Here is a 12867-nt window from a genome sequence, read left to right on the forward strand (position 1 = left end):
TCCACATTTCCAAAATATGTGTTCTTTTTTATTTAAAGGTTTTCCTCTATTTTAATATTCCTACATGTGCTAACAGATGAGGAAAAACACTGTATCCCTCATGGGTCTTTCGTTTGACTCTGTACGTTTTCTATGCAGGAGAATTGCTTTATGAAGAAAAGCAAATTGGGTTTAGTAAATATGCAAGAGATAATTTTCTATATAGTAAATTATTTGACAAAACTTTTAGCAAATTATTATATCAAATGGTGATTTCAATGAAGTTTCTTCACAAAAGTTGAGTATGAAAATGTATTGCTTGTTTATTTATTTTAAAGATGTATTTGTCCATCTTATTCATCATAACCCAGGATGGCTTCCAACAACTCCCTCCTCCAAATCCAACATTCACAAAACTATTTCACACAACCAAGGCATCATAACATTTGTATCCACAAAACACATATTTTGAGTTTAGTTCCTATCCTGCGCCAATGTCTGGGGAAAACACTACCATGTTTCCCCAAAGATAAGACAGGGTCTTATCTTCTTTTGACCCCCAAAATATGGCTTGGGTCTTATTATCGGGGGGAGGGGCTTATTGTTTTGGGATTGCCCTGTGACTGTTCTCTTGTGAGCAGGCTCCTGAAGAGCCGGGCCCAGCCTCAGGGGCAAACGGCTGCGTTGCGCTGTCCCAGCAATGCAACAAAGCAACCATGCTCACGAGCAGCTGCCTGGCAACCCCCCTCTCCATCTGGGCAGAGCACCATTCACTGACCTAAGGATATCCTGAAGGCACTAAGCCTCATGCCCCTCTACCCGATCCCCAGCTTCCGTGGGTTGGCACATTCAGGATACCCCCATGGTGCTCTGCCTGGCTGGAGAGGAGGGTTTCATGAATGCCTGTTCTGTCCCCAGCTTGCATGACTCCCAGCCTCACCATGCCCTGACCCAGATCTCCTTGCAGGGCCAGGGCACCGCTGCCGCACTCTGAGCATACCTTTTTCAGCTTCCAAACTCCGGAGATTGGCTGCTGAGTCTTCTGTCAACGGCTGCTCTGGGAGTGCACTTTGCAGGAGAGGTGGGCCAGGGCATGATGAGCTGGGAGGCATGCAAGCTGGGGGCAGAACAGGCGCTCGCGCACCCCCCCTCTCCAGCCAGGCAGAGTTCCATGCACTGACCTAGGGAGTATCCTGAATGTGCCAAGCTGGGGGAGCTGGGGGACAGACAGAGCACCATGCACTTGGCGCCTTTGGAATACCCCTAGGTCAGTGAATAGTGCTCTGCCCGGATGGAGAGGGGGGTTTCTGGGTGGCTGCTCGTGAGTGTGGTCACCTCATGGCTGCTGTGTTGTGCTGTTGCAACACAGTAGTTCTTCCTTGAGACTGTGCCTGCTCTTTGGGAGAGCAGCTGCCTGGCAATCCCCCCTCTCCAGCTGGGCACAGTTCCACTCATCAACCTAGCAGTATCCCGAAGGCGCCAAGCAACGTGAGTGCCTTTGTTCCCCAAGCTCCCCTGGGGGGTTGTCCAGGGGGCTTATTTCAGGGGAGGGCTTATATTTTGCCCACCTGGAAAATATGGAATGGCCTTATTTTCAAGACATGTCGTATTTTCAGGGAAACACGGTAGTTCTTAATGGCCTTCTAGGAAGCCAGGAGCACAGAAGCCCTCTGGATCTTGGGAAAGGGGCTGTTTCGTAGGGTAGGCACTGCTATATAATTGTAATTTGTTTATTTATTCAATTATATCAAGAAGAGTGGTAAAAACAAAATGCAATATATTAAAGATGTATGGACAAGAGGTTGACAAGAATGATTTGAAAGACTAGAAAGGTATAAAGATGTATAGGAAATGATATTAATGTAAATTATATTTAATTTGTTTTTCTCTTATTTCCTGGATTTCATTTCTTTTACTTGGTACTTTTTTATTCGCTTTGTATAATGGTCATTCTCTCAAAAGGAAATGACTTGATGAATAGGCAGATATGTAGACACGGGGACAGATATACAGGTAGATGCAGAGAAAATCAATGTGACAAAGTGGTTAAAGTGTAGTGTCAGAGAGTCCCACGCTCTGCTACAAAGAAAACTTATGACTTTAGGCCACTCATTTACCCTTCAGCAAAACTTTCCTCGCCGTTTTTGTAAAGTTAAAATCTTTACAATTAGTCCCCATTTTAGTTCTAGTCAAATGGAACACACGAGCCATTGCATCAGAGTTTATCTTGAAGGAAACGTGTACATTTAATGAGTTGATAAGAAACTGGACTTTGGGAACTGCACTACTAAAGGAATCTCTTAAATATTCTCTGTATAGAAAATTAGGGATGCTTTCCTCTTGCTTTAAAACTTCTTCATATTCTATTAGCTCATTTTTTTTGCTGACCCGAAGCAGAGAAGTTTGGTACTTACTTTAGGAAAATTAGATAAAATGAGAATCAGAATCCATTGAGGATGAGAAGATACCTCAACAGGAATTACATACAGAAATCCTTTTCTGATATGGACTTTCGGCCCCTATCCAGTTCACACAGTAGAACCATTATATCTAAATTGTAATTTTTCATAGGCCATGAATGCTGATATAATTAAACTTGCATTACCATCTAAGCATCATAATCATGAATGATAAATGACTGAAGGGGTTGCATCAGGAGGACTTACAAATGTAGAGTTCAGTTTTCATGTCTTCACTTAATCTGATCTGACATATCCTTTGTTTCTTATTGAATAACAGCTAAACAGTCAGTCTTCACCATGGCATTAGGATTTAATTCATCAATTTTTCAATTGCACATTTTAATCAATAAAATAAACATTATGAAAAGAGACAGATTATGCCTTTGTTATCTGCCTGGGCTGACTTTCTTCCTTCATACATGATTCAAAGCCTAAGTAAATAATATATTGTACCATGATTTAATGTTATCTTGTATCAGCCCTTGACATGTATGATATGTTCTGCACTGCAATTTGAAGTGCTGCTCTTAACAGTGGGGATTAAAAGTGTAGGTTAGTAAATCTGAACTCTATCCAGGATTTACATTTCGCTTTATAAAAACTGTATAGCTCACTACTTAATTATATGGCTGGCTTGTTCTCAGGGTTGCTAAATCATCACAGTTCAGCATACTTCATATAGGTCATAGTATTAACATTTATAAACAGATGGAAAAAATGTCAAATGTCTCTTCAGAACAAAAGTTAACTTTATACTATTATGTTAGAGTTAGCATTATTATCATTATGTCACCCAAGAAGTCCTGTCAACCTTACAGGCAAGCCAAAATGTCAATTTTCTTCATTGGTTCATCCTCCCACTCCCATGATATCTAATCCCCTTAAATTTGTTCTCCTTTAGTAAAAAAGAAAAGAAATTGGCACAAACATGACACTGGTCAAGCAACAGAAGTCAAGCCTGTCCAGAATGGCAGTCAAGTGTTTATCAAAGAACTTCGAAGTCGTACATTCCCCAGGTAAGTTGCTAACCCTATTCCTGTGTCATTGATATTAGAAGGAAGGGTTGGGGGCAAGTAGGTTTTCCTTGGTAAAGTGTATGTAGCCAATAACTATGTAGTTGCTAAGCTTACAGATCTTGGCCTCATAGCTTTCCACATAATTTCCCGATGCAAACAAATCCCTTGCTCTGCTTATTGACAAACAGTAGGCCGTATTTGATCCTTAGAAAGCCTGGAACAGCTCCACAATGGTGGGTGGAAACAGCATATGGTATACAGTACCACTAAAAGAAATAAGTGTCATAAGTTGTGAAAACAACTTATTGGACATTTATCACTCCTGAGACATTGCTTCTCCATAGTAGGTAAGAAATAAAATTAACATGGTGATTCTGTCACTTTATTAAGTTATCTAAAATTCATATGTTCTTCAAAGAGATTTCATTTTATGTAATTATGTAACAGTGTCCTATCAATTGCCAAGTTTCTTCTATGATTAATGAAAATACAATGATCTTGTAATATTAAATATCCCTGGCTAAGATCCTTCTGTATTCCATACTTGCAAAAATATTGTTCAATAAAATCTCTTGCCTCTTTAATTAGATTATGTTGAGTCTTGTGTTCATATGGAACACCATAATGGTAAACAAACGTCTATAGTTTAATTCCATATAAGATTGAGATTGTCTTGGCAACTTTTGGTGAGGTCTCACTCGCCATCTTCAGGCTGGTGCTTTTGGCTTAAAGCGTGGTCAGAGCTGCCGTCTTTCTATAAATCTTGGTGTGTGTGTGTGGAGTGCTGGTTTTGTTTCAGAAAGTGGATTGATTGGCTGTGTGGTTGTATCATGATTGGTAGGTTGGTGCTGGCTGTGTGTCCGTTGTTGTTTTGTGTTGTAGCGGCCTGGGTGGAGGGTAGGGCTCATTTGTTGACTAGGGCTGGTTTCCAGATGTCTGGTAAGCGGGTGGTATCACGTTTATTCATGTTCTGGGGGTGTTTCTCTATTTTGATAGCTTCCATAATTATTCTCTTGTTGAAGTGTTCAGTTTTGGAGATTAATTTGGTTCATTCAAAATTAATTTCATGTCCAGTAGCTTTAAGGGGCTGGAAAATGAAGGAAGAATGCAGTAAAAACGCAGTAAGAAAAAAAGAAAAAACTTCCTCCCTTTTTCATTTTCCATGCTTTAAGCCGAAAACACCAGCCTGAAGATGGCGAGTGAGACCTCGCCGAAACATTGCCAAGACAATCTCAATCTTACACGGGAAAAGACCCGAATACAAGACCAGCATGTGTGTGTGTGGGGGGGAAAGACCCGAATACAAGACCAGCATATATGTGTGTGTGTGTGTGTGTGTGTGTGTGTGTGTGTGTATACGGGGGTGGGGAGAGGAATGGAACTCCAATTAATCCCTCACCACGTAGTGAACAGAAACTAAAGGTTATTCATTCTTCATTACAAATGTTGAGCTGAACAAGAAGCAATTAAAGGCCAAAAGTCTTCATTGGACATATTGCAACCTTTCCAGTTTGGGGAACTGGTGTGCAGAAGGGGGAAGGGAGAGGGAATAGTTATGCACGAGCAGCGGGCAAGCATATTTGCCCACTGCTCTTGCAAGTGGAGTCGTGCATATGCTCACCCATCACTTCCATGGCCTGGTTTGGAATGGGCTGTGGCCCAGTAGGTTGGGGACCCCTGCTGTGAAAGGTGACAAATAGAGGCTAAGTGTTTGATAGAAATGTCACAAGCTGTAAAAGTTTTGTTCTCCTGCACACTGCTCAGAGAGTCCAAGAATGGGTTATTATCACAGTCTGCTTGCCCTGGACTGAGAAGTCTTTTCCCTGGCCACGCCTCCTGCGTGGTCACGTCTCTCCAGAAAAAATTCTCAGTCAGCCCGATCGGATTGTTTCTATGTGAGCTCCAGGTTTTTTTGAATTATTTTTTACCTAACTTGGACTCTCTGTCTTTTCCCCCTTATTCTTTCCTCTTTTTCCCTCTCCTTTCATTTCTCTTGTAATAGCAGCCTGATTGCTGCTTGAAGCCTCTTTGAGGCTGGGAGGCAGACGGTGGGGGTTGCTTCTCCGGCTCGGAGAAAACGCTGATTGTTATTTAAAGTGCACAGCGGGTGGCAAAGCCTTCAGGGAATGCAGCAGGGCTGCGTTTGGTCACCTTTATTGTTTTCTCGAGGTTTTTTCGCCCTTGGCCCTAAAAAAGCTTGGGAGGCTGCCACGGAGATGATCGGGGCCTGCTGAGCAGACGCACGTGCTCACGATCATTCTCCTCTTTCCCCTCACGCTGTGCGGAGGCCCTTTTAAGGCTGGGAGTTTCGCGCCCTTTTAAGGCCTTGGCCTCCGCTTCAGCCCCGTCTCACTAGGCTGCCGCTGGATGGTTGTGGGATCAGCGGGGGTTCTTCCCATCCCTCAACTGCCCCCAGACCATCCTCTTCATTGTTCTCGCGGCCCTGGCTCTTGGGCTCCAGGCCTGAGCCTCAGTGCAGGTAGGCCCCCGGCCTGCAAATTGGCAATATTTTTAAAAGAAGTAGGAGAGGCCCCTTTTTTCCCTCCTCATTGCTGGCTGTGGGTGGCTCCTGCTCGAGCCTAGTTGAATGTTAACCTATTAGGTTACAACATTCTGTATTCTCCCCACTCTCTGCTCTGCTGATGCATTATTCTCTTATCATTGTGCATTCTTCTGCATTGTGATGTGCTTCTCTCATGAATTCTCTCGTTCCTTTTTCTTGCAGAGCAGTTTGTCAGGGTTCCCTGTTCCCTTTCTGCCAATTGCCTGATCAACCTGTGTGTTTCCTCATGGATTCTTCTGTCTCTGGTTCCCTTGCTGGTAGACAGGGTTCCCCTCAGGCTCCGAGCGTGGGTTCTCCCCAGGCAATGGAGGATGGTTCAGGCAGGGCACGGGTGGTCAGTCAGGGTAAACCCCCCAAGACTCCCTCTATGGCCGAGGCCAGGGATGCTGAGAGGCGCCAGAGGGCCCTTGACAAACAATTTGAGAAAGCCAGGCGCCTGGCGGAGAGAGACTCCCTCTCCTCCACCCCTGGGGTTTCCTTGGCTCCTCCCCCCAGAAGGGATCCCGCAGCTCTGTTGGCTGAGGAGGTTGAATCACAGGATTTGTCCCCCGGCAGATCCTTGGCCCCTTCCTCACCTTCTCCTTCCTGGTCCTATGACCAAGGGCAGGAGCCAGCGGTTCATTCTATTACCATTCCTCAGGATATTTCCCTTCCTATTCAGGGGGATCAAGCGGATCCGGACATGGGTTTGGATTCTGACTCTGAGGCGGAGCTTTCTCCTAGCATGCAGAGGATGATGGACAGGGCCATTGCTAGGGCTGTGGAGGCTGCCATGCGTAAGCGTGAACGCCCAGTGTCAGGTCCCCCTAAATCCACCCTTACCGAGCCGCCTCCGCCAAAGCGGGTGCGACATCCCTCTATTGAATCCTCTGTGGTCAGTGAGACCTCAGCTCCTGAGGATCCGATCCAGGATCTCTTTCAATTATCAGATGACGAGGACGATCTCACAGCTGACGCCCCATCCTTCTCGGGGCTTTTCAAGCCTTCTCTCTTTAAATCTATTCTGCAGAAGGTGAAGGTGGCCACTGGTGAGGGGATAAAGCCCACCCCTGCTCCTCCTGCCGCTGGGGCCGCTCCGGCGAACCCCAATGCGGCGATGTTTAAACTTCCTCCTTCTCACCAACAGCTGGTCCCGATTCCTGAACTATTCCTTGATTTAATTCAGCGCCAGTGGGATCAGCCTGCCACTTCTTCTTCCCCCAGTGGGGTGGATAAACAGTTGTATACCATGGAGCCGGCTCTGGAGAACCTTCTGGTACTCCCGGAGGTAGACCCCCCCATCACGGCCCTAACTTCCAACACGCCCCTTCCTGCAGACCTTCTTGAGGGTCTCAAGGCGGAAGATAAGAAAGCGGAAAAGGCCTGTCACAAGATTCACCTAGCGACGGCCTGGGCCATTAGAGCAGCCTCATCCGCTTCTTTCTTCAACAGGGCAGTGGTAATATGGCTGAGGGAACTCCTGTATAAGCTTCCTCTTGAAGACGGTCGTCTTCACCAGGACGTCTCCAAGACCATTGCGGCCGCCCAGTATGCCGCGGACGCCTCTCTTAACGCCACCAAATTTGCGTCCAGGGCTCTGGCGGCGAACGTAACGTCCCGTAGACTTATTTGGCTCCGCCATTGGCAGGCGGACCAAAAACATAAATGGAAGCTGGCCGCAGCGCCCTTCAAGGGTGCCAAATTATTTGGAGAAGTGCTAGACAAATTTCTTATCGAATCCAAGGATAAGAGGAAGGTCTTGCCCTCTACTGCTAAGAAGGACCGCAAGCCCTTTCGCTTTCGCAGGAGGCAGCCTTTTCGTGCCTCAGAGCCTTCTACCTCCACCGCCTTCAATCCCACAAACCGGTCCTCGGGTCAGTCAGGGGAGAGGGCGCAAGAGAGGGCCTCGTTTCGCGACAGAGGGGGGCTGCAGTTCGGGTTCCGCAGGTTTAACCGCGGCGGAGCCTCAAATAGGCCCTTTCGCAAGTCAAAGTGACTCCCCGATGACATCTCCCATAGGGGGGCGCCTCCAGCTGTTTGCGTCCCATTGGGCTCGGACAGCGGAGGATGCCTGGGTACTTCAGACCATCCGGGAGGGGCTCTCTCTGGAATTTCTTTCCCCCCCTCCCAGGAATTTCATCAGGTGCCCTACCCCTTCCTGTCCCGTAAAGAGGGAGCGGATGGATCAGGAGGTTCTTCACCTTCTGGAAATAAACGCCATAGAGCAGGTCCCCCCCGGGCAGGAGGGGAGGGGTTATTACTCCATTCTCTTTCTTGTCCCCAAGAGCTCGGGGGGGTGGAGGGCCATCTTGGACCTCAAGAACCTCAATCGGTTCATCGCCTACCGGAGGTTCAAGATGCAGTCCCTCCAATCCATCCTGGCGGGGATCCGCCAGGGGGACTACCTGACTTCAATAGACCTGAAGGAGGCGTATCTCCATATCCCCATCCGCCCCCAGCACAGGAGGTTCCTACGCTTCTTTTACGCCGGCCGACATTTCCAATACCGGGCCCTCCCATTCGGCCTGTCGTCGGCCCCCAGGACCTTCACGAAGGTTCTGGCGGTGGTGGCTGCGCACCTCCGACGCAGACCCATACGGCTCCAATGCTACCTAGACGACATCCTCCTCCAGTCGTCGTCCAGGCCGCAGGCCGTACGGGACCTGCGCATAACCATGAGAGCCCTCAGAAGCCACGGGTTCTCCCTAAATCTGGAAAAGAGCCATCTTTCCCCCTCCACCAGAATCATTCACCTGGGGGCGGTGATAGATTCCTCCTGTTGCAGGGTCTTCCTTTCCCCAGACAGAGTAGAGGCCCTCCGCTCTCTTGCACACCAGGTGATCCGGGCAAGGCAGTCTCAGGTGATTCTCCTGTCTCAGCTTTTGGGGAAGATGATCTCCTGCCTGTCGATCGTTCCGTGGGCCAGACTGCACTCAAGAACCCTGCAGTGGCTGCTTCTACCCCACCAGAGGGCCAACAGGAGCAACTCAAGCCTGTTAATCACCGTTCCTCCTCTGGTGAAGAGGTCTCTCCGATGGTGGACGTCACCGGCAATACGCAAGGGGCACCTCTTCAAGGAACCCGTCCGGGTGGTCGTCACCACCGACGCCAGTCTCTCCGGCTGGGGAGCGCACCTGGGCCACCTCGTGGTTCAGGGGAGGTGGTCCGCATCGGAATCCCGCTGCAACATCAATCTACTGGAGCTGAGGGCAGCGAGGTTAGCCCTCCGTCACTTCCACCGAGAGGTCCGTCGACGACACGTCTTGCTGATGACGGACAACGTGGCCACCAAGGCGCACATCAACCGCCAGGGTGGCACCAGGTCAAAACGTCTGATGATGGAAGCGGAAGCCCTAGGTCGCTGGGCGGAGCGCCATCTGGAGTCCATCCGCTCAGACCACATCTCGGGAGTAGACAACACCCGCGCGGACTGGCTCAGCAGGAAAACCATCGACCCGGCCGAGTGGCAACTCGATCCCGCCCTCTTCCGCCGTCTGACCGTCAGGTTCGGTCTACCCCAGATGGACCTGTTTGCCTCCAAAGAGAACGCTCAACTGTCGAGGTTTCTCTCCCGCTTCCAGACTCAGGGGGCAGAAGGGACGGACGCTTTGCGGTGCCACTGGCCCCCAGGCCTGCTATATGCCTTCCCGCCGCTTCCACTTCTACCACAGGTAATCTCCAAGATCATGGAGGAGGAAGCAGAGGTGATTCTCGTGGCCCCCCATTGGCCCCGGAGATCATGGTTTGCCGACCTAGTCAGCCTGTCGGTGTCTCCTCCATGGCGCCTTCCTCCGGATCTGGTCTCCCTTCGCCAGGGGGCAGTCGTACATCCCGACCCCCAGTGGTTACAGTTGGCCGCCTGGCACTTGAAAGGGACCTGTTAAGGAGCGAAGGTTTTTCGGATGAGGTAATACGTACCATTCAAGCTGCTCGTCGTCCCTCCACGACGAGGATTTATGACGCCACGTGGGTCTCCTTTGCCAAGTGGTGCGAGGAACGACTTTTGAACCCCGTCACTGCGCCCGTGAAGCGCGTTTTGGACTTTCTGCAGGGGGGTCTGGACAGAGGTTTGTCCCCCAACACTCTACGTCGCCAGGTTGCTGCCTTGGCTACTGTTTGGGCTGGGGATTCTTCGCTAACCCTAGGCAAGGTCCCCAAGGTGCGCATCTTTTTAAAAGGCGCCTCGAATCTACACCCACCCACCGTCCACCGTTATCCTTCATGGCAGCTGTCCGTAGTACTCCAGGCACTCACCGCACCACCCTTCGAGCCTATCAGCTCTATTTCTCTTCGCCATCTGACGCTGAAGACAGCCTTTTTGATTGCTATCACATCGGCACGTCGCATCTCCGAGCTGGCGGCCCTGTCGATGCGTCAGGACCTCTGCATCGTCCATCCCGACAGGGTCGTCTTGCGACTTGATCCCTCTTTCATTCCGAAGGTCAATTCACTTTTTCATAGAACACAGGAGGTCATTCTCCCTAGCTTCTGTCCCCGTCCTTCCCATCCTCGGGAGCGCTCGTGGCATACCTTGGACGTTAGGCGAGCCCTGAAGACCTACCTTCATCGAACGTCGGAGTTTCGGCAGTCTGAGGCCTTGTTCATCTCCTTTCAACCTGGCTCTCTGGGCAAGAAGGTCTCCTCTTCCACCGTGGGGCGCTGGCTCAGGGCTTGCATCGCCTCCGCTTATGAAAGTCTGGCCAAGACGGTCCCTCGAAATATCACGGCCCACTCAACAAGAAGTGCCGCCACCTCCGCAGCCTGGGCTGCCCAGGCCTCAATCGAGGAGATCTGTCGGGCGGCAGCATGGTCTTCACCTTCCCCGTTCGTCAGGCACTACAAGCTGGATGCCTTCGCCTCCGCTGAGGCGGCCTTTGGCAGGAGGGTGTTACAGGCGGTGGTTCAGACGGATGTGACCCGGGACAGCTCTTCTACCCGCCCTGATGGACAGTAACTTGGGTATATCCCATTCTTGGACTCTCTGAGCAGTGTGCAGGAGAAAGACCATTGGTTCTTACCTGAAGGGTCCTTCTCTGCACACTGCGGGAGAGTCCAACCCACCCAGCTGTCCCGGGGGTGATAGTGCCATCTTCTAGTGTTTCTGAATTGTGACTTATGTGTCCTCTGGACTTGATCTTGTCTCTTAGCAGGACACCTTCACGGTCTTGTACTCTACCTTATTGCGACATCCTCACGGACTTGACTACTTCCATTTTTTCTGGAGAGACGTGACCACGCAGGAGGCGTGGCCAGGGAAAAGACTTCTCAGTCCAGGGCAAGCAGACTGTGATAATAACCCATTCTTGGACTCTCCCGCAGTGTGCAGAGAAGGACCCTTCAGGTAAGAACCAATGGTCTATCTCTTTGTTTTTACAGTTTTGACCCCAAATTAAAATCAGAAGTATGGATAACAGTATGACATTTCTGTAAACGGAACTGTGGAGTTTGAGTACTTTGGCTTTTGCTTCCTTCAACAGCAGTCAGGATTTATCTGTCCTTATAGACTCAGGTTAATGTTCAACTGCTACTTGCATTATACAGCAAAGAAGACCCTTCTCTCATGACTGTTTGTTCTTCAATTAAGGAGAAGGCTCTAAGCCAGTGTTTCTCAACCTTGGTGACTAAGTCCTGTGGACTTCAACTTCCAGAATTCTCCAGCCAGCTGCCGGCTGGGGAATTCTGGAAGTTGAAGTCCACAGGACTTAAAGTCGCCAAGGTTGAGAAACACTGCTCTAAGCTGTTATACCTTCATTAACTATAATAAATAAGCTGTTATAGCTTTGTTAGTGAAGTAGTTACAAGCTGTTGTACTTTTGTTAATGAATGGAGGAAAAGAGAGATAGGGAAATAATTCCTTTCCATGTATTTTTCTTTGATCTAATAGGAACTTATACCTGATCCTTAATTAACTAATTTATTTATTCATCCATTCACCCACATACTAGACTTTCTAAAGTAGTTTTAGAAATCCATTCGTACAGGTTTCCTTATTCTGGATGTCCAAAGTGAGTGAACATCAAAGGTAGAATTATTTGCATATTATGCTGAGGACAAGGCCATTTACCACAATCCTAGGACTGACTTCACTTGAGTAATATATTTTTAAACTGGAGAAAAGTAGCTACCAAAAGATAAGACAGAATGAAACTTTGTCATATTGTCATATTGTCTTACATTATTCTATTTAGTAATTAAGATGAGTTGCACTAAAGGAATTTCTGTTTTGAACTTTACAAATCAGTGTTAACAGTATGGTGGGAAAAATGGCAGAATTAATCAAAGCAAACCCATTTTCATAAAACAGGATCAGTAATAAGACATATTAAAAAGCTAGTTTTTAAAAAAAGAATTTACTTTCCCCCAGTTGTAGATGAAAATGAATAACTCCATTTTTTAAAAAAAATGTTTTAATTTGTGTTCAATAAAAATCTTTATATAAAAAAGAAAATGGAATAACTCTACCTCTTAATGTTTAATTTATACCTTCATTGGCTATCCCTCTTGAAAGCCACTTGTATACTTAGAATAAGAGATGTAGTTTCAAAGAGGCACAGAAGAGGGCGCTCATGCCTTACCCTAAAAAGGTTTTGGTACTTTATGGATGCATGTTATCATCCCAATGAAATTCTGTGCTTTAGGTGTAACTATATAAAGTAACTTAATAAAGTAAAGTTTGCTAAAGTAAAATAACATGCCAGCTTAGAAGAAGCTTTACCACAATATGTCAGATATTTCTGACATGCCTTTGGTGCTGAGATGCTGTTGACAAAATTGTCTATTCTGAGACTATATTTATTAAGCTTGTTTTGCATCACTTCACAAACTGGTAGCTGATTAGAATATTACATCTCACCTTTCTCTAAATATC

The 12867-nt window shown here is 47.7% G+C and overlaps 1 protein-coding gene across 2 annotated transcripts in view; it reads left to right on the plus strand.

The window, feature by feature from the left end:
• Positions 1 to 12867, plus strand: part of PHF2 (PHD finger protein 2) — a 152425-nt gene that overhangs the window by 78981 nt on the left and 60577 nt on the right. For both annotated transcript variants that reach the window (XM_014073612.2, XM_087709079.1), the window contains one exon: positions 3343 to 3457. In XM_014073612.2, the coding sequence (XP_013929087.1) occupies positions 3343 to 3457 (115 nt within the window). The remainder of the gene's footprint in view (positions 1 to 3342; positions 3458 to 12867) is intronic.

Source organism: Thamnophis sirtalis, unplaced genomic scaffold, assembly GCF_051295495.1.
Source record: "Thamnophis sirtalis isolate CommonGarterSnake01/CBP01778 unplaced genomic scaffold, rThaSir2_p1.2 scaffold_3, whole genome shotgun sequence".
NCBI classification, from domain to species: domain Eukaryota; kingdom Metazoa; phylum Chordata; class Lepidosauria; order Squamata; family Natricidae; genus Thamnophis; species Thamnophis sirtalis.